This window comes from Hippopotamus amphibius, chromosome 3 (assembly GCF_030028045.1).
Source record: "Hippopotamus amphibius kiboko isolate mHipAmp2 chromosome 3, mHipAmp2.hap2, whole genome shotgun sequence".
NCBI lineage: Eukaryota > Metazoa > Chordata > Mammalia > Artiodactyla > Hippopotamidae > Hippopotamus > Hippopotamus amphibius.
The window spans coordinates 158,627,586-158,652,379 of record NC_080188.1 but is presented as its reverse complement, the minus strand read 5'-3'; the positions used below and the strand labels follow the sequence as shown (position 1 = coordinate 158,652,379).

At 52.8% G+C, this 24,794-nt stretch overlaps 1 protein-coding gene across 2 annotated transcripts in view; it reads left to right on the top strand.

The window, feature by feature from the left end:
• LAMB3 (laminin subunit beta 3) overlaps nt 1-24,794 on the top strand; it is a 40,095-nt gene extending 15,301 nt beyond the window's left edge. For both annotated transcript variants that reach the window (XM_057729021.1, XM_057729020.1), the window contains 20 exons: nt 1,744-1,858; nt 2,377-2,450; nt 6,534-6,725; nt 7,726-7,789; nt 8,138-8,331; nt 10,210-10,330; nt 11,095-11,283; nt 12,307-12,462; nt 12,837-13,033; nt 13,376-13,487; nt 14,238-14,616; nt 15,814-15,974; nt 16,093-16,313; nt 16,594-16,791; nt 17,115-17,259; nt 19,419-19,626; nt 20,042-20,183; nt 20,585-20,761; nt 21,497-21,650; nt 24,283-24,794. In XM_057729021.1, coding sequence (XP_057585004.1) covers nt 1,750-1,858; nt 2,377-2,450; nt 6,534-6,725; nt 7,726-7,789; nt 8,138-8,331; nt 10,210-10,330; nt 11,095-11,283; nt 12,307-12,462; nt 12,837-13,033; nt 13,376-13,487; nt 14,238-14,616; nt 15,814-15,974; nt 16,093-16,313; nt 16,594-16,791; nt 17,115-17,259; nt 19,419-19,626; nt 20,042-20,183; nt 20,585-20,761; nt 21,497-21,650; nt 24,283-24,419 — 3,330 coding nt within the window. In that variant the 5' untranslated portion in view covers nt 1,744-1,749 and the 3' untranslated portion in view covers nt 24,420-24,794. The remainder of the gene's footprint in view (nt 1-1,743; nt 1,859-2,376; nt 2,451-6,533; nt 6,726-7,725; nt 7,790-8,137; nt 8,332-10,209; nt 10,331-11,094; nt 11,284-12,306; nt 12,463-12,836; nt 13,034-13,375; nt 13,488-14,237; nt 14,617-15,813; nt 15,975-16,092; nt 16,314-16,593; nt 16,792-17,114; nt 17,260-19,418; nt 19,627-20,041; nt 20,184-20,584; nt 20,762-21,496; nt 21,651-24,282) is intronic.

The following is a 24,794-nucleotide window of genomic DNA, read 5'->3' as shown; positions in this document are numbered from 1 at the left end:
ACTTTGGGACATGATGAGGATACCTCCAAGCATCAGGAAAGGTGACAGTCCTCTTAGTTTGCAGATTGGAGGTGGGAGCTGGAAAATGGGGTGGGAGGTGGAAGCTCACAGAGCCAGGACTCCTAACTCCCCTCGCGCATCCTCCACTGTCCCAGGCTTTGTCAGCAGTGCAGGGGGCGGAGGGGTGTTGGGCAAGGAGTTTCTATAACTCAAGGCACAGACTCCGCGGGTTAACTCAGTCCCTTTGGGACTGAGCCGTCAGCTTCACCAGTTCAGCAGACACCACCGGTTCTGAACATCGGCCTCATTAGCTTAACGCCTTCCCTGGACGGGGCGGAGGTTCAGGGCCTGGAAGGCCTCGGAGAAGCGCCCGAGCTTTCCCCTGGTTCTGGTGAGTGGAGCCTTAGGGGAAAGCAGAGGCAGGGGGTGTGGGGCGGTACAGTCGTCCCTACCCAGAGGGACCCGCAGACTAGGGAGGTTCTCATCCAAGCCCTGCTTTTACATGTGGGTCAGTTGGGAGCTCTCTGAACAGTGTTCTTTCTGCTGGGCACAAGGTTGGGGACCATGGCTACTCAAAGAAAATAGGTTTTATGTGTGTTGTGTGATGAACCTGGGGCAAGGCCATGGTATCTCTGTGGGGGAGGTACGTGTGCGTGCCCATACATGCACCCACGTTTGCACACATGGGTACAACCTGAAAGAACAAGGGCCACGTTCTCTGGCTGTGTTCTTTTTCTTGGGGATCTCTACCCTTCTCTGGAGCCTATGAGGTTCAGTTCTATCTTTTGTCTCCCTCCAGGGCATGGGCAGGCCAGGGAAGGGGCTGTTTTGGGGGGACCTCCCCAGTGAGGCTGTTTCCTTCTTGGCTGCCCACCTAGACCCAGATCTTCATGGGAAAGAGTCTCTGCCTTCAGCCCCAGGGCTGCAGACTTCTTCTGCCCTATGCCTTTCTGGCATTGGGACACTACCTACAGAGCTCCATCTGGTTAGAGACCCTAGGCTTCTCTCCTGTGGGTAGGGGGTGCCAAACCTGGGAAAGATCTTCAAGTCCCAGATGTCAGTGCTGGAAGGCCTTTGGGATCATCTAAATGTTACTAGGATGTTGGCTTCCTGATGGCTGGGTCTTTGTTTTGTTCACTATTATAACTCCAGAGCCCAGAGTAGAGTCTAACTTGTAGTATGTGTTCAATAAATATTTGTTGAATGATTGAATGACTCTGCTTCAATCTCCATTCAATTTACAGAGGAGAGCTAGGACTGGAACCCCAAATTCCCTTGTCCTTTTCTCCTGTTGCTTCTCCCTAATCCTTAGAAACTCAACTGTCCCCAGGCTGCCAGGATTAAGTGAAATGAAATATAAAACTCTCTAGCCTACACTTAGCACATAGTAGACGGTAAATTAATGTGAACTTCTCTTTCTTTTCTTTGCTCTTAGCACTCTTTTCAAATTTCTCTTTGAGTCAATATCATATAGGAAAATTACTTTTTTCTACCCCCTCATACCTCTTTCCCAACCACAACATCTATTTACTATTTACTTAGGTATGTATTAGCAGGGACACAAAATGAAAAGATGACTAATAGCCTTGTTTTGAGAGGTTGATCCTTCCAAATGTATTAATGAAATCAGTGGATCCCTAAGGGTAGCATTTCCATGGAGAGAATGTTCTGGGCCCTCAGGATATAAGGGGGGAATTCTCTCTGGCCCCACCTTTGAATCTCTGGCTTCTCCCTGTCCCACAGTGGCAGATGAAGTGCTGCAAATGTGACTCCAGGTTGCCTCACAATTACAACGGTCACCGAGTGGAGAATGTGGTTTCGTCCTCGGGCCCCATGAGCTGGTGGCAGTCACAGAATGGTAAGGGCCTGCCATCACCTCCAGGAGCCCAAACATGTGGAGCCTCCCACAGGATGGAGAGGGTACCCAGGAGCCCTGTGGGTTTCCCAGGCCTTTCTTATGGTGGTGGGACATGGGTGGTCTACAAGCAGAACTTACTGTCTTTGTATTTGAAGTCTTCCAAATGTTGTAGGTAGAAGAATTTATTGGGGGTTAATGAGAGAGTCAGAAGAGAGAGAAATGCCTTAATGTCATTCTTCTTAGTCACAGTGGGCTTACCAAAGGAACTGAGCTTTGGAAACAGATATGTGTTGAACAGAGGAGTTGGAATTCTTTAAGGGTTTAGGAATATCAAGTGATGGTGGGAAGGAAGTTTGGCCAAGAAGAGATAGGATCTTGAAGAGGTGATATAAGTAGACGCATATGGGTATCGCTCTTCTCTGAGAGGGAAATTGGAAAATCAAGGTTAGAGAGTTTCTCATGTCTTAGAGCCTGGGAAGTAGTCTCTGCTCTAAAATGCCTGCGTTTTTTCTTTCCAGATGTGAGCCCTGTCTCTCTGCAGCTGGACCTGGACAGGAAATTCCAGCTTCAAGACATCATGATGGATATTAAGGTGTGCTTCCTGTGCATGGCAGTGGATAGGAGGGGAGGCTCTTGGCCATGTGGACTTGGACTCATGGAGAGCACAGGGTCTTTGTCTCCTCAGGCTGGAGGTGATTGTACCACATGCTGGGTGGGCTTCCCTTCCCCAGGCTGGGGCAATATATACCCTGAACCTATATCATGGTGACAGCAGAGGTACCACTTCTGGGAGAACAGTGCCACCTCCAGGCTCGCTGTCTTGACTGTGTAATGCTTATGTATCTTCTACCTTTCTGCATTCCCCACGCTTAGCCCATCTAATTTATTAAGCTCTGCCAGGACCGATTCTACTAAGCCTGGCAACTTATTGTATAGTTGTGTATTCTTGGTATAATCTGTTTTATAACTTTGCTGATGAGATTGAGTTTAACAAATAGCCAAGAACTGGCCCATCCAAATGTAAGATGTGCTTTTGGAGCAACCTGCTCATTCAGTGCTATTACTTTTCAGATTCTGCTTTTGAACTAGCATTTGGGGATATGCCTTTAGGAGGGAACATTTTCATTCATTAGTGAAAGGTCTTTTTTTTTTTCCTTTTCAGAGATTTGATTTTATTCTTTCTACAGAAATAGTCAAATATTTAAGGATCAAGTTTGGTCAATGAGATTAGATGATCAGGAAGGGTAATATTTTCAGGAGTTAAAATGAGCTGTGAATATAAAGTAATAGGACCTAATATCGTACATGACTGAGGAAGTTGCTCTAAGAAACTTGCCTCTAGAATAGATCAAAAGTATTTTGAGAAATTCCAGTGCCATTTGAACAAATGCCTGGTCTCTAGTGGTGACACCTTCTAAAGGCAACATTCACTTGGATGGATACTGGTAGTCTCATGGCTTTGTCATCACTGACCCATTCATTTACTTGTCCATTCTTGCCACACACTGATTGTATGCTGTTAAAAAGATGACTAGAACTAGAATCACAGTCCTCAAGTTGCTTTGATATATGTAGGGAAGACAAAGAACCAGTAGCAAGACAATGGGATGTGTGCTCTGATGTTGGTAAGAAGAGGTGCTGGGGAGCCCAGGAAGGGGGTATCCAGCTTGATCTGTCTTTGGTGGAGTGGATCAGAGAACAGGGGAAGATGAAATTTCCTAGGCCAGTGATATCCAGCTGAAATTTAAGTTCATTCCAGGCAAAGAGAACAGCAATGTGCAAAGGCCAGGAAGCAAGAGGCAAGAAAGGTATATACTTGGGGGAAGGGGCAAAGGAATGTACACAGGGTGTGGAGGGGCAAATGTGTAAATGGTGGTGAGAGATAGGGATGTGGAAGGCTACAAACTGCTGAGAGATGAGTTTACAGGGAGGGAGGAAAGTAAAGATTCATCTATTTGTTCAACTGTACTAAATGCCTACTATGTGCTAGATGCTGGGGGTACACTGTGAACAAGATAGACACGGTGGGGCAATTCCCTGGTGGTCCAGTGGTTAGGACTCTGTGCTTCCACTGCGCCACTGCAGGGCTCATGTGTTAAATCCCTGGTCAGGAAACTAAGATCCTACGAGCCACACCATGCAGGAAAAAAAAAAAAAGATAACAAGGGGCCTATGGTTTACTGTAATGGTTCTCAAGCAGGAGATACTTGGCAATTTACAGACAAACTTTTGGTTGTCACAACTGTGTGTATGCTGTGGGTATGTGGGTATTGACATCGAGCGAGAAGAGGTTAGGGGTTCCGCTAAGCATCCTGTAATGACCAGGACCGACCCCGTGGCAAGGAATTATTCAACTTCAGATATTCAAGTGCCAAGGCTGGGAAACCCTGAGCTAGTGGGAGAAAAATAAAAAGCAGGAAAACAGCAAATAAGTGGATATTGTGGTGACATTTATGAAGGAAATAAATGAGATCCTGGAATAGGAAATGATGGGGTGGGGTGGGCAGAGTGTGGGCAGAAGGATGTACGTGAGATAGGTATAAAAAGATCTCTGTGAGGAAGTGCCATTTAAGCTGAGAACAAAACATGAAAAGGACCCCGCCAGGGGGAGGAGCATTCCAGGCAGAAGAAACAACATGAACAAAGGCTCAGAGGAGGGAACGAGCAGGGAGTGACTGAGGGCTTGAGGAGATGGAGGTGGACAGTGGCAGGAGATGGGGTGAGGAGGCAGGGCCCAGGAGCACAGGTCCTCTTCACTTATGGTCAGGAGTTCAGATTTATTCAAGAATAGTGGGCAGAGGACTTGAATAGGTAATTCTCCAAATAAGACATACAAAGGGCCAACAGGTACAAGAAAAGATGCTCGACGTCATCAGAGAAATGCAAATCAAGACCACAATGAGATGTCACTTCACACCTGTCAGAATGGCTGTCATTGAAAAGATGAGTTCCCTGGTGGTCTAGCGGTTAGGATTCTGGGGTTTTACTGCTGTGGTCCGGGGTTCAGCCCCTGTGGGGGGACATCCCATAAGCCCGGTGGCACGGCCAGAAAAAAAAATAAGATAAGAGATAGGTGTTGGTGAGAGTGTGGAGAAAAGGGAACATTTGTGCGTCATTAGAGGGAATGTAAATTGGTGCAGCCACTATGGAGAACAGTATGATGTTTCCTCAAAAAGTTAAAAAAACAAAATCTCCATATGATCCAGCAATCCCACTTCTGGGTATATGTTGGAATGAAATGAAGACATTATCTCAAAGAGATGTCTGTAACTCCCAAGTTCATTGCAGTATTATTCATAATAGCTAAGATATGAAAACAACCTAAGTGTCCATCAATGGATGAATGGATAAAGAAAATGTCACACACACACACACACACACACACACACACACACACACACAGGAATATTCAGCCATGAAAAAAGAAGGAAATCCTGCTTCTTGTGACAACATGAATGGACTTTGAGGGCATTCTGCTAAGTGAAATTAGACAGACAGGAAACAAATACCGCATGTCTCCACTTATACATGGAATCTTGGAAAGCTGAACTCATCAACATAGAGAGGATGGTGGTTGCCAGGGGCTGGAGGGTGGGGGAAATGGAGGGGTGTTGATCAAAGGATATAAACTTCCAGATGTAAGATGAATAAGTTCTGCAGATCTAATGTACAGCATGGTGACTATAATTAATAGTACTGTACTAGGCACCTGAAAGTCGTTAAGGGAGTAGATCTTGTGTTATCATGACACACAAAAGGTAAGAAGTGTGAAAGGGTAGAAGTGTTAACTAACCTTATTGCAGTAATCATTGTGTGGCATATATGAGTATCAAGTCATCACATTTGATACGCCTTAAACTTACATATATTACATGTCCATAATATCTCAATAAAGCTGGGAAAAAACAAAGAGTAGAAAGCCATTGGGAGGTTTTTAGCAGAGGAGAGTCACGGCTGTAGAAAGAAAGTTCTCTCTGTGTGGAGGTTGGTTTTATGAACTGAAGGAAGTGTTCCAAGCCGGGAGCTGTCAGCATAAAGACAGCACTGAAAGTCACGAGAAATGGATGAAATCACCTAGGGAAGAAGTAGGGACATGACAGTATGTCATGCTAAGGGGCTTGCATTTTATCTTTAGGCCAATGCAGGCCCATGGAAGGGTCTCACAGGGAGTGACGTGATCAGATAAGCCTGTAGGTGAAGTGGGGGGTTGTGGCCAGGAGAGCCTGGACGGAGGCTGGGCTTGAGTTCCAGGCTGTTGCAGGAACCCAGGCTCAGCATGACCGGGGCCTGGGCTATGGCCATGGCTGTGTTAGAAAAGAAGAAAAAGAGAATCAGGAGCTAGTGGGGATAAAAAATGGTTGGCTATGGGAAGTGCAGTGGGAGAATTTTCTGGTCTGGCCGCCTGGGTGGTGGGCTGAGCTAGGGATCATGCCTTCTGGAATGCAGATCTGCCTTCTATCACTTTCCATAGTTCCCCTGGGGAAAACAGGCTGGGGCAGTGGTTTGCCAGGAGAGTTAGACCCTGGTACCCCTGAGGCTCCTTGCCCCAAGCAGCCCCCTTTCTCCCTCCTCGCTGTGGTTCTCAGGGGCCACCAGCACATCTTTAAGAGTCTCTTTCTGTGATGGTGTCCCTACAGAGGGGTCACTCAGGCCACCACCCTGTGTGTCTCTGCAGGGACCCATGCCTGCTGGCATGCTGATCGAGCGCTCCTCGGACTTCGGCAAGACCTGGCGGGTGTACCAGTACCTGGCTGCAGACTGCACCTCTGCCTTCCCCTGGGTCCGCCAGGGCCAGCCTCAAAGCTGGCAGGATGCTCGGTGCCAGCCTCTGCCCCAGAAGCCTAACAGGCACCTGGATGGGGCCAAGGTAGGCAGAGGGGACCCTGAAAAAGTAGGCATGGGAAGAGGCCTCCCACACCCCATCACTCACGTGGTCACACAGATTCTTTGGAGAATCTACGAGAACAACCCCCCTTTCACTGGTAGAGAGCCTTGATGTCTTTCCTGAGCTCCCCAATAATGACCTCTCTGGGCACCTCTTTGCTGTGCATCTTCTTTGCTGCCCAGGAGGGATATTTCAGATACGTATTGAGTGCACCGTACAACCCAACCCTTTCTGCCCGAATCCTCCCACCTGGGGTCGAAGCCTTTCACTTCTTTCATCATTGCTCCCCAACCCCACCACCATGGGGGCTGTATTTTCTCTTCTCCTTTCTCTGGCTGAGGCTCAGGGGAGCCCTTGAAGCTGCTCTGAGCGCTGCCTTCCCTGTGGACAGTGCGTCCCTTTCCTTTCCTGCAACTGCTCCTCCTTGGTTATCGCCGTATCCAGATCCATGTGAATCACATCCCTCAGACCCCATGTCAGAACGTGGGACTTTTCCCTAATTTGTGGAAGGTTGATGTGAAAACTCTTCCTGGGCTATGCAGCTGAAGATACATCCAATGAGTGTTTTTTTTTTTTTTCCGTCAATCAAATAAGAACAGCATAGTTGAAATCGGGGTTGTCTAGAGCATGGTGGTCAGCACATCTGTGCACCCTTGGGCTCTGGACGGTCTCAGTCATCCCCTATGTCTATTATATATCTTACTGTAATTTCTGACCCAAGGAAATCAGGAAATTCTTGGATAGCTATATTTTCAATTAGAGAGGAGAGGTTGTACACACATACACACACACTCATCTAGGGCCCAGTGATCATCTTACTCCCCCAGAGCAATTGGCAGGCCTCACGTCTGTGGTCATCTCAGGCTCCAGGTAAGAAAGGTCTCAGTATGAGGAGGGTGGGACATCGAAGGGAAAGGAGGACCTCTGGGCTTGGCCACAGTTTTCCTCATCCTCATGTCTTCCCTTTCCTGTCTCTCTGCAGGTCCAACTTCATCTTATGGATTTAGCCTCTGGGATCCCAGCAACTCAAAGTCAAAAAATTCAAGGTCAGTGTGGCTATTCCTCTAGTCTGTAGGACTGCGAATGGGGAACAAAACAGGGTTGCAACCCAGATCGTGGGCATTTCCTGGTCTTTCCTACCTCTGTCGTCACGGTTGGATTGAACACTTGCCTTGCTTAGCCCGTAGTATTGTGGTGGCCCCAGAGACTCAAAAGGCCCGCGTCAGAGTGGAGGGGGTCTTTTCTGTTGTGGGAAGGTTGAGGAAGATGGGATGGGGAGGCCAGAATTCCTTTCCTTGTCATCCTGCCCTAGGAGTCCATTTATTTGCGTATAACTTCCCATTCTTTGTTTTCCCGTCTCTACCCCCTCCCTCCTTGTTGTTTGTCCCCCTCAGAGCTGGGGGAGGTCACGAACTTGAGAGTCAACTTCACCAGGCTGGCCCCTGTGCCCCAGAGGGGCTATCACCCTCCCAGCGCCTACTATGCTGTGTCCCAGCTGCGTCTGCAGGGGAGCTGCTTCTGTAATGGGCACGCTGACCGCTGTGCACCCAGTTCCAGAGCCCCTGCTGGCCCCTCCACCACCGTGCAGGTGACAGCCCAGGGCAGGGGGAGAGGAGAGGGGAGGGGGAAAGACCAGGGCAGACTGACACCCTTGGGGCTCCTGCAAAGGAGGGAGGGCACTCAACGTAAGACTCGAGTATTTAATATTTTAGCAACGGTGAACATGAGCCTAAATGATTATAATTTTAGAGGTCAGCTTTTGTAGCGCTTCTTTGGACCTGCTTTATGGTTTGAGATAGTTTTTATTCAGTGGCACAGAAGTATCTGTAAGGATAAGCATATATATAAGTAGACGTATACCCGTGGGTGTTGTGGGGAACTTAAGGCATTGATTTTCAGCCCTGGCGACGCATAGTAATTTCCTGGGGAGCTTAAAAAGTATCCCCCGGACCCCCAACTTCAGACACTCTGGTTTTATTATTGTTATTTAAAGCTCCCAGGTGATTCTAACATCCTGCCAGGGTTGTGATCCACTGGTTTGGGGACTGTAAAGTCCCATTTAGAGGTGAGACATGGGGCAGAGTGAGAGGACAGAGTCTAACACAGATGCTAAGTACACCCCAGAGCAGTGGAGTCAGATGCATCAGGGAAGGAAGAGAGAAATTCCAGCTTAATAAGTAACCCAGAAGATTTTGCTGTGAAACCAAACCTAAGAACCATCAGTAGAGGAGAGAGATCCTTTGACCAAGAAGCAGAGGGAATTATCATTTCACTTTTCTGGGGCTTCAGTTCTTCTATTAACATATGGGAGCATGATATTTGCCCCAGGGGACAGAGGCGCACAATGAAATCATGTAAAGTTACCCTCGAGGGAAGTAAGGTGACACGAGCATGGGGCAGCTTTATCCTTTCCACTTTCGGCCAGCGCCTGCCCCAGCTACAGAACGGGCCAGAGGGAGACCAGTGCCAGAGATGTGTCATCCGTTAGGGTCCATGAACAAAAGACCAGCACACAGGCTGAGCAGGATTGCTGGCCTGTGAGGATGTAGAGGAGGGCGAAGACCTGCCCAGACCCGGTGGTTGTCAAATCTGGCTGCACAACGGAATCACCACTTTAAAACATACTGATGCCTGGGCCTCGTCCCTGAGGTTGCATTGAATTGGGCCTGGGCATTGGTATTTTTTACAAAGCTCCCCAGATGATGCCAAAACGCATCCAGAGGTGAAATCCATGGAACTAGAGGGACCAGGCAGGCCTGGTGAAGGACATGCCACTCTAGCTGGCAGGATTTTGCTGGTGACTAGAGAGCAAAGGGACTTCTAGGCAGGAAAAAAAAAACCATCAGTACAGGCCAAAAGGTGGGGAAAAGTAGGGCTTGTCCAGGGAGCAGCTAGTTCAGCTCGGCTGTGATGTTAGGAGCGAGTAGGGGATGAGGATGGAGCAAACTTGGTACAGGTCCTCTATGCCAGCCAGCGGGTGGTGAGCTTAATTTGGAAGACAATTAGCACACAATTGCTATTCTATTTTTATACCTTCATGAGTCTAGTACCAATTCATCACCGCAGTCTCATTAACCAAACAACTGCAGTCATAGAAATTGTTGGAATATAAATCTCCAGAGGGTGCACAAGCTTCTAGAATCACAGTTTACCATTAAGGCTGCCTGAGTACCTTACAGGTGCTGCTTTGGACTGGGCAGCATAGGGATGGCCAAATGCAAGGACTGAGCTTTTAAAAACCTAACTGCAGGAGCAGTGCAGGTGTGCACTCATGTGTGCGTGCGTGTGCGCACACACACAGACACAGACACACACAAGCAGGCAGGTGGGAGCGTCACAGGAGCTGAGTGAGGGCTGGAGGAGCTGGGGTTGGAGCTGGATCCTAAGGTCAGAGAGGAGAGGGCAAGTGCATCGCTGGGATGCTCCTATGGTGATGATTCCAGGTGACCAGTGGCCCCTCTTCTAGGTCCATGAGGTCTGTGTCTGCCAGCACAACACTGCCGGGCCCAACTGTGAGCGCTGTGCACCCTTCTACAACAATCGGCCCTGGAGACCCGCAGATGACCAGGACCCCCACGAATGCCAGCGTATGAGCCTGGGATCACCCACCTCCTCTTCAGTGATTGGTTGCGGGGCTGGCGCCTCTGGGCATTAATGACCTCATCTGGAGCGCAGGGAGACTCTAGTCTTTATTATTTAAATCTGAGCTTAACTGCATCTCTATAATTTAAGCTCTCCTTGCTCTTTGGGGAAGGAGAGAGTATTTGAGTTGCATCCTCCCACTGCCCCAACCCTTCTCCTCAGCCAGGCATGGAGGGACCATAGGTCGGTCCACGCTTCTGATACCACACACCTTTCGTGCTCACGCCAGGTTCTCCTTCTGGCCTCTCCAGTTGCCTTATCCTGTGTAGGATATATCTGGCTCCCTGTTTTATCATCCTTTTTCCCCCAGATGGCCCCTGAGGCAGGGCCCTTCCCTGAATAAATAAGGGCAACAAGTGTCCCCAGCCCAGAAAGGGGCAGTAACCCAGCAGGAGCTCCATGGTGGCAGTGGGGGAGGGTTGGCGCGGGACCATGCCAAGGGCGCTCTCTTTGGCCCAACATGGATATTATTATTCTTGGGTGAGTCCCCATGCTGAGAGTCAGGAGGCCTGAGTTCCCTATTTTCCTTTCTCACTGGCTATATAACCTGAAATAAATTACACAAGCCTCCCTGGGCCTCAGTTTCCCTATTTCCCAGACCTGAGCATCTTGCAGAGTTCCTGGGGATGCCAGTGATTTAGCATGGAATGTGCTTCGTACATGGCAACGATGCTGGTCACCTGGCATTCCTGGGAATCTCCTTTTGTAGGGTGTGACTGCAACGGACACTCAGAGACATGTCACTTCGACCCGGCCGTGTTTGCCACCAGCCAAGGGGCACATGGAGGTGTGTGTGACAACTGCCGGGACCACACCGAGGGCAAGAACTGTGAGCGGTGTCAGCTGCACTATTTCCGGAACCGGCGTCCTGGTGCTCCCATTCAGGAGACCTGCATCCGTGAGTAGGGACTTTGGGGACCCAGGGATCCATCTATCTATTAACCCCCATCTGTTCTGGGCACAATAGAGCACATGTCCCTAAGGACACACATGCCTTCAGGACGCATGAAGACTTGGTTGTGTGTCAGGACTTGTGGGAAATTATTTTTACCTTAGCTGTGCCCTTCTAAGCAAGTCAATGTGATTTGCTCTTTATTTTCCTGCTTCCTCCAACATTAAGGACCCCTCCACGGCAGGGATTATTCTTGTATCCTCGGGCCCTAGCACAACAACAGGCAAATAATAGATGCTCCAGGAATGTTTGTTAAATGAACATGTAAGTCATCTAGGAGTGACAACATATCACAAGGGCCAGTGAGTTCATATAGGAGAGAGCAAAGGGACTGAAGCACTCCAATTCGGGCGGGGTTAACCAGGCAAGACTTTCTAGATGAAGGAAGAGCCTTTGTTCTGAAAGCCATGAAAGGGGTCCAGGTGTGGGGGTGGGAGAAGGTTGGTTCACTTCCTGTTGATATTATCTGTTTATGGAAAGAGTGAGAAAGACTTAAGTTTGACTTCTGTTTCCAGCACTTACTTGCTGTGTGACCTTGAGTATGCTCTTTGAACATCTCTGAGCCTCAGTTTTCTCATCTGTACAATGGGGATAAACATCCTCACCTCTCAGGGTTATCGTGAGGATTACATGAGGCAACAGGCAAGAGTGCCCCATTCAGTGCTGGCCACGGAGTAGTTATTTAGTAAATGATGCCAACCAAAACTTTTATAGTACTTGCCATGTGCCAAGCACTGTTCCACCTGCTTTATTCCTCATAAGAAGCCTATGAGTGTTATATAATTATCCCCATTTTATAGATGAGGAAACTGAGGCAAGGGGGCTTAAATAACTCGACTAAAGTGGAAAGGTTGTAAGTCAGGAAGTGACAGAACAAGGATTTGAACCAGGAAGTCTGGCTTCTAGCATGTGCTCTTGACTCTGCTTTTCTTCTTTGTCCCTCCTGGCGTGGCTGCCTTTGTCTCTCAGCCTGCGAGTGTGATCCCGATGGGGCAGTGCCAGGAGCTCCCTGTGACCCAGTGACTGGGCAGTGCGTGTGCAAGGAGCATGTGCAGGGGGAACGCTGTGACCTGTGCAAGCCGGGATTTACAGGACTCACCTACGCCAACCCGCAGGGCTGCCACCGTGAGTAGGGGGCCTAGCCTGCCATGGCCTGGGGCAGGTGGCCTGGGGCCTGCAGATCTGGGACGGGTCCTGCTCACTGCGTTGTGTGCCAGTGCTATGCCACTGGCCTCCAGCAGGTGGCAGCACAGGCCTGCATTGGAAGGTGGGACTGAGACGGAGGGTGGGCAGGTGGCCAAGCAGCCAGGGGCTGGGACGAGAGGGAAAGCGCAGGGCCTTATGAATCAGCCAGGTTATCTGCAGGCGGTGGTGGCGGGGGCGGGGAACAGCCCTGCCTTGTTCTTTTCCCAGGCTGGGCCCCTCCCTGTTGCACATCCTCTGGGGGTGAGATTTTGGTGGCCTGTCCCCCGAGCTCAGCAGCCCTCCCTCCCGCGCAGGCTGTGACTGCAGCCTCCTGGGTGCCCGGCGTGACATGCCGTGTGATGAGGAGAGTGGGCGCTGCCTGTGTCTGCCCCACGTGGTGGGCCCCAAATGTGACCAGTGCGCTCCCTACCACTGGAAGCTGGCCAGCGGCCGGGGCTGCGAGCCGTGTGCCTGCGCCCCGCACAACTCCCTCAGCCCCCAGTGCAACCAGGTACGCGGTGGGGTGGCCCGTGCGGCCCTCAGCAGGGGAGGCTCCACCCACCAGCCTCTGTCTCCCCTCCCAGCCTCTGTCTCCCCTCCCAGCCTCTGTCTCCTCTCCACGCTACCCGTCCGGGCCTTTCCAAAGCCAGGGTGGGCTATTTCTGTCCCTGTTCCCTTGGGGAGGCTACCACATGTCCCTCCCTCCGTGGCTCTCAGCCTGTGGCCTGCCACATTTGCATACCTTCTGCAGGCCGTCCTGGGCTCTGACGTCAGAGCTTGTGTCCTAGTGGGAGCCCTAGTTTTGGGGGCGCACTGGGGAGTTCTGCTCCCTGACTGGGCTCTCCCCCGACAGTTCACAGGGCAGTGCCCCTGTCGGGAAGGGTTTGGTGGCCTGACCTGCAGCGCTGCAGCCATCCGCCAGTGTCCCGACAGGACCTATGGAGATGCAGCTGCAGGGTGCCGAGGTGCGATCGCTGAGTGGGGATGCAGGGGCCGTGGGGGGGGGGGGTGCACGCTCAGGGGGGCTGGCGGGGGGGGGCGCGTGGGTCTGTGATGTGGGAGGACATCCCGTGCTGGTCCCCATGGGGTGGGCCCTGGCAGCCCCTAGGAGTGCCGCTCCCCACTGCTGCCCCAGGGCTGACACCAGGCCATCCCCATGTCCCCACGTCCCTGTGCCAGGAGGGCTGCCTTGCTCCCCATGTCCCTGGAGAAGCCTTTCCCAAGCCATCTGCAGGAAACGCCCTGCTCTCCCTCTTCAAAGATGGAGAAAGTGAGTCCCAAGGGGGAGTCAGTTTGACAAGTAGTGACAAGAGGACGCAGACCCGAGTCTGTTCTCAGCTCTGTCACCTTGAGGGGGAGTTGCTCACCTTCTTTGGGCCTCAGTTTCCTCAGCTGGGGAAGGGGCACCCTGCCTCAGTCGAAGTACACTGCTTCATCTGTGAGAATGTGAAAACAGGCGTGCTAACTCTTCCACAGAGTGGGCGTGAGGGTCACAGGCATTGGTGTGTGCCCAGTGAGTGAGGCTCAGAACAGTGTCTGGCACATAGGAGGTGCTACGCAAGGGCTTGCTGTCATCACCACGATTTCATTCTGGCCTTGACAGTCTTATTCTAAGTCTGAAAGACCCCGAGGTCAGACCTCCTCTTTGGGCTCTCCCCACCAGACACCTGATCTTCCTGACCCCTGGCCTCTGACCTTCATCTCTCCCGCCCTAGCCTGTGACTGCGACTTCCGAGGAACTGAGGGTCCAGGCTGCGACAAGGCCTCAGGCCGCTGCCTCTGCCGCCCCGGCTTGACGGGGCCGCGCTGCGACCAATGCCAGCGGGGCTACTGCGACCGCTACCCGGTGTGCGTGGCTTGCCACCCCTGCTTCCAGACCTATGATGCAGGCCTCCGGGAGCAGGCCCTCCGCCTCAGCAGCCTCCGCAATGCTACCGCCAGCCTGTGGCCTGGACCAGGCTTGGAGGACCGTGGCCTGGCCTCCCGGATGCTGGATGCGAAGAACAAGATGGAGCAGATCCAAGCCATCCTCGGTGGTGCCTTGGTCACGGAGCAGGAGGTGGCCCAGGTGGCCAACGCCATCTTCTCCATCAGGTCATTCCCTGTCCCTGCTGAGCCACGTGGCAGAAGAATAACTCCACGTGGGTCCCCATAGGGTCACTCTGGTCCTGCCTCACATCAGTTACAGCCCTTTACAGTCTACCAAGCCTTTTCACAGATGTCTCTCTTTTCACTGTCACAACAGTCCTGGGAGGTTGGTGTGGTGGGTGTTATTACTTCTGTTTTGCAGATGAGGAAACAGGCACAGATAGGTGATGTGATGGAGTCACGTGGCCTCTGAGGGGCAGAGCAGGGGACCAGGAGCACAGGCAGGAGCCCAAGCCCCGAGTTCTTTCAAGTGCCTGGCACTGCCTGTGGGAGAGTCAGCTCTGCATTAGTCACCCTGGTGGAGGGCATCTGAGAGGCAGGGCTCTAAAAATAACTTGTGTTTGCCTTGGGAAGGAGAGCAGTCCCACCCACAGCCCCCTCCTACCAGCAGAGGCATTTTCTCAGTGAGATTTTCTTCTGAAGTTTTTATGTTTGCTTTCCCCGAGTACTTGCTGACTGTGGGGGCCCGAGCCATCCAGGTGTGCGATTGACCTTGGTGTCAGGACTGAGCAGGGAGTCCGCAGGCATTTGGTGGGCTGGGCGTGCAGGCCTGGAGAGGCTTTCCAGAAGGATGGTCCATGCTGAGTACAGCCCGGCCACAGAGAATGTGAGGCTGGTGGGAGGGAATGGTGGTGACTGGAGCTGCAAAGGGCCTGCAAGGGAGGAATGTCTGAAAGCTCGGTGGTCGTGGGTCTGGGCAGGTGATGCCCTTCAGGTGGAGATGACCAGCGGGCAGCAGCTATGGGAGCTCCGTGGGGAGGTGTGGGCTGCAGAAGAGAGACTCGGGAGCCTGGATGGTACAGGTGTGGCTGACGTCAGCCTGTAGGGAGCCGAGGAGGAGGGGGTCATCGGATGCTCCTCGTGGAAGCTGGCATGGGGAGGTGGAGGAGAGCCGGAGCTGTTAGGGTCACACACGTCCAGGAGGGAGAGGTTTTTACGGGTCTGCCTGCAGAGGGGTGGAGGGAGGTTGCACCAGCTTTCGCCCAGCAGAATCCTCTCCAGCCTGTGGAGGCTCCCTTCTGTGGCTTTTGCTGTTGGCTTCTGTTTTTCCTGGCTCTGTAGCGATTTCTCCGAGGGGATGGCCGGTTCTGGGGAGGAAGCCCCCCTTCCTATACTTTAGTGGAAGCTGCTCTCCCACCTCAGGCGGACTCTCCAGGGCCTGCAGCTGGATCTACCCCTGGAGGAGGAGACCTTGTCCCTTCCGGGAGACCTGGAGAATCTGGACAGAAGCTTCAATCGCCTCCTCGTTATGTATCAGGGCAAGAGGGAGCAGTTTGAAAAAATAAGCAGTGCTGTGCCTTCAGGTGAGGCGGGGTACGCAGACCCTCATGCGGGGCCAGGCTTCATCCCCTCTCCTGCTTCTCCCCCATCTCCAGGCCTCCGGGTCTAGGGCCAGCTGGGTTCCCTCTGTTCTTCTCCCAGGAGCCTTCCAGATTCTGACTGCGGCCCACCAGCGGTCATCCCAGGCTGCTCAGCAGATCGCAGACAGCTCCCACCGGCTGCTGCAGCTCAGGGACAGCCGGAGAGAGGCCGAGGGGCTGGAGCAGCAGGTGGGAGGAGGAGGAGGAGCTGGTGGCCCCCAGCTCGTGGCCCTGAGGCTGGAGATGGCTTCCTTGCCTGATCTGACACCCACCATCAACAAGGTGACTCCTGTCACAGAGCCCCACTTCCAGGGCTCCCCTGCCCTAGCTTGTCACTCACCAACTGTTTCTCCACATTTCCAACTGGGGCCACGTGAACCTACCGCACCTCCACCCATCCTGACCCTTGGCCCCTTACCGTGTGCTCACTAGTTACCAAGCAAACAAGTTTCTGGTGCCCGGTTGCCATGGAGATGTCTGGCTGTTTGTTTCCCAGGTGCGGGATGGGAGTGGTTGTTGAGGATCCTTGGGGGCCCCATTTGACGTCCCCATCTCTCTACAGCTCTGTGGGGGCTCCAGGGAGATGGCTTGCACCCCAGGAGCATGCCCCGGTGAGCTGTGTCCCCGAGACAATGGCACGGCCTGTGGCTCCCGCTGCAGAGGCGCCCTCCCCAGGGCAGGTGGGGCCTTCCGGACGGCGGGGCAGGTGGCCGAGCAGCTTCGGGGCTTCAATGCCCAGCTCCAACAGACCAGGCAGATGGTAGGTGTGGCTGAGATGGGGGCGGGCGGCACACGTAGAAGGAGGCAGAGGGGACAGAGTCCCCAGGCAACTCAGAGCTCCCGTTTTGTAGCCAGGAGACGAAAGCCCAGAGTTGTCAGGTGACTTGTCCGTGGCCTCACGGCAAGTGAGAGAGAGAGATTGAGGCCAGTGTTTTTACATCATTTCTTCTGGGGCCAGACTGAGCTACTTACAAATGTTTCCCAGGTAGATCTTGGGTAGCAGATGCCTACGGAATCCTCGGGGGCTGCTGAGAGGCTCTCTTGGGGCTTTAACTCCTGCTAACCTGTAGTGTGTGTCAGCAGATCAGGGCAGCGGAGGAAGCCACCTCGCGGGTGCAGTCAGATGCTCAGCGCCTGGAGGCGCAGGTGAGCACCAGCCGCTCCCAGATGGAGGAAGACGTCAGACGCACACGGCTCCTCATCCAGCAGGTCCGGGACTTCCTCTCAGGTGAGCTGGTCTTCACCTTCCCCTGGGCTGATGTTTCGACTTCTGCCTGTCCTCAGTGCCCCATTCCCTGTCCCCAGTCCCATTCATCAGTCAGCTGCCTCCTTCCCTGGTCTCCTGGACCAGCCCCCATTGCTCACCTGGATGGCTGCATGGCCTCTAGGTGATCTCCCACCTCCTTCCTGCTCCCTCATGGCCTGTTCTCAACAGAACAGTGGGAAACATCTTTGAAAAATGCATAAGCGTGGTCACATCCCACTCATGCCTAAAATCCTTCACTGGCTTTCCCTTGTTCTTGGAATAAACTCCCAGGTCCTTATCATGGCCTCTGTCACTTCCTGGGCATGGCCTGTATCCTCTCCACTTTGCTCACAAACCGTCTTTGAACAGGCCAGGCTCTTGCCAGCCTCGGAGGCGCTCTCTCTTTCTCTGCCTGGGATGCTTTCTCTTAGGCTGCTGATTCTTGCCCTCCACGTCTGCGTCTAAATATCTCCCTTGAGGGGCCTTTCCTGACCACTCTATCTGGTCATCCCCTCCCCCTGACTCCCCTCTGGAGTCTGATCTTCCCTGCTCTGCTCTGAGCCTGTGGTTGTTGAATTCATCTGTCTACCAGGGTAGAGTTTGCCCCCACACTGGCCTCCGAACTCCAAGAGGTCAGGGATGGATGTCTATCTTGTCCCCAGCATCTAGCATAAGGCCAGGTCCAGAAAAGCATCCCACATTGGTTGAGTGAATAAATGAACCTGATTCCCTTCCTTGCCACCCTGGGGAGTGGGAAGGTCCCTGGACAGGACTCAGGAAACCTGTGGGACTTTGGGCAAGTTGCTTTCCTCTTTGCCTCAACTTTTGCTTCTGCCAACTGGGATGATAGTATTTCACAAGTTTATTCCAGGCATCAAACAACTGATGTAAAATGTGTTTTGAAAAATTAAAGGTGCCTCAGGAATATGAAGTGATATTATTAGATTTCTGGTCCCTGCCAGGGAATTTGCTTGGCTAGGAGCCCAGTTAACATGAGCTGAGGGCCTGGTGTACTGACAGTCATTCTTCCTGCTACTATTGCGGTGCCTTTGCTCCAAGAGGCCAGAGCCCCCTCCTGAATGCAGGTGGCAGGTTGGAGAGCAGCAGGAAGGATCCGACTGAAGTGCCCTGACTAGCCCGAGGCCAGGCTAGAGTAAGCCTCCCAGAGAGCCCCAGAATGGGGGAGAATGTCACCTGGAGGCTGGGAGATGGTGCCTGACAGTGGTGGATGAAGGGGCAGGCCAAAGTTTGGGGATGGGACTCACAGGTTCTTTATGAAATTCCTCCTAATTGATTGTTTCATATCATCCCTTGGTGTTGGGCATCGTGATTCCCATTTCACAGATTGGGAAGCTGAGCTCAGAGAAGCCAGTCGACTTGTCCCAGTTTGCTTGAATAGTAAAGGGAAGGCCTGAGACCGGAGCCCCTTCAATCATTCATTCAATGTACAAACAGAGTGCCTCCAGGTGCCAGGCACTATGCTAGGGGCTGGGCTATACCTGTGGTTGAAAGTCAGTCCCTGTCCTCATGTCGCTTATATTCTAGTGGGGAAATGACAGAAAACCCGATAAATGAGTTAGGTGTTTGCCGTGTGAGTGGTGATAAATGTTAGGGAGAAAGCTCAAGCTGGGAAGGAGGATAAGGAGTGTTGGCAAAGGGTGGAGTTTGCGATCCTAGATTGGATGGCCTGGGCTGGCCTCTCTCAGAAGGTGACATGTGAACAAAGCCTGGAAAATCTTGATCCGCCTTTGCAAAAATGAGCACTCTGGCCAGAGGAGGGGCACATGGAAGGGTCTTATTGCCAAGGAAGTAGTGCCTGTTCCTGGCTGGTCTCTCCACTTTAGGGCTGATTATGTCTGTGCTGCAGGCATTGTTCGGTACCAGCTGCCTGGCACCAGCTCCTCCTCCCCTGCCTGCAGCTTCCTGTGGCGCCACTTAGGTGCCACAGCTGTGCCGACAGCCATTCTCCCGCGGCCGCAGGCCCGGAAGTGTGTGCCTGGGAGGGAGCGGCAGCTCCTCGGGCAGCCTGGGCAGAGATGCCACGAAGGTGCTGCGCATGGGTGCTGCTTGGCCCGCAGAGGCCTCTGACCTTTGGGGAGGTGGCTGGGCTCCCCCAGTCCAATGGATGGCATGTCTTCCAGACCCTGACACCGACCCAGCCACCATCCAGGAGGTCAGTGAGGCCGTGCTGGCCCTGTGGCTGCCCACAGACTCTGCCACAGTCCTGCAGAAGATGAATGAGATCCAGGCCATTGCAGCCAGGCTCCCCAATGTGGACCTGGTGCTGTCCCAGACCAAGCAGGACATTGCTCGGGCTCGCAGGCTCCAGGCTGAGGCTGAGCAGGCCAGGTGAGGCCCTGGGCTCTGAGTGTCTCCCAGGACCCGGCTGGGGTTTTGCTCCCCAACTCTTTTGCTGGAAGCAAGGAGGAACCTCTGCAAGTCAGAGGAGTCCCGAGGGCTGGGAGACAGGGGTGCGGGGTGGGGGTGTGCTTCCTGTGGTGGGGGATGGTGAAGAGATACACAGCACCCAGGTTCAACTTTCCTCAGCATGGCCCCATCTTCTGTATTAGCAACTGTCCCCAAAGGCTGCCTCAGGCATCCCTGCTTGGTGGGTCCTGGGAAGGAAACGCTACTGAGTTAGTGCTCGACTTCTTGTCTTGGCTGGAAAGGATATTCTCTGGGACTGGGGAGTGAGTTGGACCTCACATCTCTTCATGCTCGGTGCACCCATTCTCCCCCCTCCCTTCTGCTCCCCTGGCCCCAGGAGCCGGGCCCAGGCAGTGGAGGGCCAGGTGGAAGACGTGCTGGGGAGCCTGCGGCAGGGCACGCTGGCGCTGCAGGAGGCCCAGGACACCATGCAAGGCACCCGCCGCTCCCTTCGGCTTATCCAGGACAGGGTTGCTGAGGTAGGCGTTACGGTGTCTTTCCCCCACTGTGGGAATGAACATTCAGAATCAGGCAGGAGGCATAGACGATGCCAGCAAGTGACCTGGGTGGAAACTGAGCTGGGGCCCTAAAGAAGGGGGAGCTACGCGCCTCGGGCCTGGCTTTAAGCCTTTTGTTTTTTGGACTTGTGGCTGGTGCAGAAGCCAGGGTGGGCTCTGAGCTGCAGTAGGCGTCGGGGTTGGGGGTCAGCTGGAGCAGGGGGAGGCCTGGCTGCCGGAGAGCAGATAGAGGATTGGGATGGTGGTGATAGTGATGGCCTGGCTGAAGAGCGGTTTTGTGGCCTGATGAGTTGGATGAAGGAAGAATGATGGCTGCTACCTATGAGACCCACCCCAAACTCCAGGTCTCTTTTTCCACAAAGGTTCAGCAGGTTCTGGGGCCGGCGGAAAAACTGATGACCAGCATGATAGAGCAGCTGGGTGGCTTCCGAGCACGGATGGAGGCGCTCGGCCGCCGGGCCCGGCGGCAGCGGGCGGAGGCAGCCCAGGCCCAGCAGCTGGCAGAGGAGGCCAGCCAGCAGGCACTGAGTGCCCAGGAGGTACAGAGAGGGCAGAGTTAGCCCAAGGAAGCACAGCCAGCGGGAGCGGAAGAGGACTCTATACCCTTTATAAGACCATGGGCTCCAAAGCACTTTGAGGAATAGTTATTCTGAAATATCCATGGGGTGGGGCTTCAGGATTAAGGCACACCTAGCCAGGCATCGGAATTCTCCCTCTGGCTGCCTTTGGTGGAGCTGTTTCAGGGATGTTGGAAGCAGCCGGTCCAATCCCTCTCCTTTCACAGAGGAAGTGGTGGCTTTGTCTAGGTGTAAAACACATCTACAAAGCAGGTCTCTTGACATACAATCCAGAGCTTGTCCCCTGTCGTGGTCACCCAGCCCAGACAGACACTCTTGACTTAGCCCAACCTGAGCCCCATCGCTGTCAGAATTAGATCAGAGAGAAGGTCACAGAGCCATCCTCAGTGTCTCCAGGGTACTAGTGGTCCCTGTACAACGGCCAAGCTGCTAAACATACTATTAAGTGACAACTGTGTACCTGGCCCTGCAGCGGGGGTGAGCTGGAAAATGACAGGCACTGCAGATCGTGGTGGGGAGACAGGGTAAGGTGTGGTTTGTGGCCCCAGGAGCTTTTATAGGCAGAACCAACCCACTGGGGATATTAGGAGGCACCTCATCTCTGTGTGCTGATTTGGGTGATATCAAGTCCTTTAGCCAAAGATCTTTAGGACTTTGATGATGATGGTGATGTGGAGACTGTTCTTCCTTTTTCAGGGATTTGAGAGAATAAAGCAAAAATATGCTGCGTTGAAGGACCGGTTGGGTCGGAGCCCCATGCTGGGAGAGCAGGGCAGCCGGATCCTGAGCGTAAAGGCGGAGGCGGAGGAACTGTTTGGGGAAACCATGGAGATGATGGACAGGATGAGAGGTGAGGGAGTGGTCCAGGGGCTTGGTCTGTGGGGCATCCCTGAAGGCGGCTCCCTACCCAGGGTTCCTGAGGCCTACTGTTTGGAGATAGCAGTGCTAAGGGGGTGAGATCAGTTGGGATTTCCTGAGCACCGGCTAAGTGCAAGACATATAATGGGGCTGTGAGGAATGTGGAGATGTTCACGAGACTAGGCCTGCCCCCAAGAGGCTTGCAATCCAGATGAGGCCATTTTTCCTTTTGGCCGCCAGCTTCATGAGACTGTATGCAACAGCACAAGGAAGTCTGTGATAAAAGCCCGAATAATAGGAGCTCTAGGGGCTCAGAGGATAGATAACGTCAGAGAGAAACGTTCGGTGAAGGTAATGTTCAAAAAAGATAAGATCTGAGGTGGGCCTGGGAGGATGTGTAAGTCTGGGAGACACTGTTGAGTAAGAGGAGGGACATCAAGACAGGCTGTGGGGGTAGGAACAAGACATGTTCTGAGGATGCAGGTGGGACCACCCACCTGGAGAGGAGGGTGGATGAGGACAGAACAGGTGGGAGAGAAGTAGCATGGAGACAGTGTGGCTGGTCCAGGAGGCAGGCCCTGATGCCAGGAGGAGGTGCGTAGACTCAGCCCTGGAGGCAGTAGGAAACCATCCAAGCCTTTTGAATATAGCAAACCATAACGAAAGGCGTTTTCGAAAGGGTTCTGAGGTTCCGTGGAAAAGAAAACAGAGATTTCCAGGCTCAATCTCTAAGATGTGATAATGGGATCACTGCCCCGTGAATGCCACAACCAGAGTTTCTTTGAATTTTAGAGAAAGCTTTTGACCAAAATCTGCTTGGCTAGCCAGATGGACACTATGGAGGGAGGTGGGCTGGTGAGTTGACAGGGAGTAGATATGAGGCTGTCGGCAGCCACACCTGAAGTGGGAGGCGAGAGGAGCTGCCCTAGATGGAGGAGCCCAGGGCTGGGTCAGTGCATGCCCTGGCCCTGTCCACCAGTGTTTTGTATGAAGATAAAGAACTTGCTAATCAAATCTGAGGATGTCAGGCAGTTAATACACTAGACAACAGAACCAGCGTTCTAAGGCAGTCTCAGAAGTCTAAAAGGATGGGCTGAAACTAACAGGATAAAATGAAGTAAGGAGAAAAATTCCCTCTCATTTTGGCCTTGTTTGGACCTACAGTGTAGCTCAGGTGAGGCCTGGCTTCTCAGTGGCTAATGTAGCTAAAGACTTCATAACTGGTAAATGATAAACACATACAAGTTATAACTCACCTGAAAAACACCCAAGAGTTTTGAGTAACTGTAAGCTTGGTATAAGTCAGAAGTGCCTTGCTCCTGCCAAAAGAGCTAATAAATACAAAACAGCCAGAATAAATAAGGGAAGTAGTGGCTCAAAGATGATATTAGAAGTATTTAGTAACTGGTGTATCCTGTACCTACCAGCCAGAAAGGCTCAGGTTGTAGCATTGGAGTAAGCATTTACCTGCTTGTAGGAATTTACCTTTAATTGCAGGGTTATGGGGAAGATCATACTTAGGGAGCCTCTGGGGATGGGGCCCAGGGAACAGAACAGCAGCTGTAAAAATGTCAATGCTTTATTAGCCCATAGGTCCATATGGGTGAATGTCAGCCTGGTAATAACCCTGTTACACTCTGGTGATAGGCTCTCACCTGGGAGATGGAGTTCAGTGGAGGCTACTACATCTTCAGAAGGGATATTGATGAACCCGCACACTTCAGAGGGAGGGTGACCAGGGTTGGGAGGTAGGGAAGGCCCGGTGATTATATCAGATGAGGAATGGATGAAGGAACTGGGGAGGTTTCATCTGGGGAAGATGGGGTCTCAGACATCAGAAGGACTGCCATGTGGGAGACAGAAAGAATAGATTCCTACATCCCAGGAGACAGACCTGGGACAATTGGGTGGAAGCGAGATGTGCTCAGATTCTGGCTTAAAGAGAAGACGTTTTAACAAGCAGAACTGTCTAAAGTTGGAGGCTTGTGAGGCAGTGCCCTCTGCCGTATTCCCGGAAAGTTCAGGCTGAGGCTGGGTACTAGCTCCCATGCATGTGGTACCAGGGGCTTCTGCCTAGGATGACAGGAGGGACAGGCTGGACTAGATCGCTTCGGAGTCCTTCACATCCTCCACACATAATCTGGCGGTGGTATGCGGAATGGACCGAAGGGGGAGGACTAGGTTTATCTGGAGTGGCATTTTGGGGATGGAAAATGGGGAGGAATTCTGGCCACCCAGCGCTTTTGCCCTGGTGCCTACCTGAGGGATCGCTGGTGGGATGGCAGCTGTCCGGGTCCAATATAGCGGGTTTCTAACCTTGCTACCAGTGGCCTCCCTCATCAGCCTGGGACAACTCTGCCTGGAGCAGAGAAGAGTAGATGCAGGGGATCATTAGGGTCAGGGCTTCCCGGGTCTGGCCCCTGCCACGTTTCTGTAAAAGTGGGAAGGGGCCGGAGAAGCCTAAGGCTGGAGAGAGCTGCCTTAGGGGCCAGACTCCCTCAAGGTGGAGGTGATTTCTCCCGCAGGTGCTGCCTCCAGGTGGGTGGGAGGCGAAGGAAGGGTTGGGAGTCTTTGGATGTCTCACCAGCTCCTCTTCCTCCCCCTGCTGTCCCATCTGCCCTCAGACATGGAGTCGGAGCTGCTTCGGGGGAGCCAGGCCGTCATGCTTCGCTCGGCGGACCTGACGGGGTTGGAGAAGCATGTGGAACAGATCCGCAACTACATCAATGGGCGTGTGCTCTACTACGCCACCTGCAAGTAATGCGCTGGCGTCTAGCCTGTGGCTCTGCCCATCTGCCCTCCTTGCTTCTGGGGACGAGACTGGCTTGGAGAACTTTCCAGCTCCAGGAAACTTTTATGCAGCCTAAAGCACAGCCTGGACCACCTCTGGTGTGCAGTTGTTAGGATTACTCTGGGCTGCAGCTGAGCCTGGGCTGATGGGGCAACTACAGTTGAGGGACAGAGATGGTGGAGGCCGGGCCATGTCATTGTGACCAGGAGCTTTCAAGTGGAGAGCGCTTGACTGGGCAATGTCCTCGCCCTTCATTCTCCATTGAGGCTGAATCCTGGACCAACATGGAAACATAACTAAAAGTGATGTACAAGTGAAAAGCCCAATAAAAATCTTTGGAAAGGA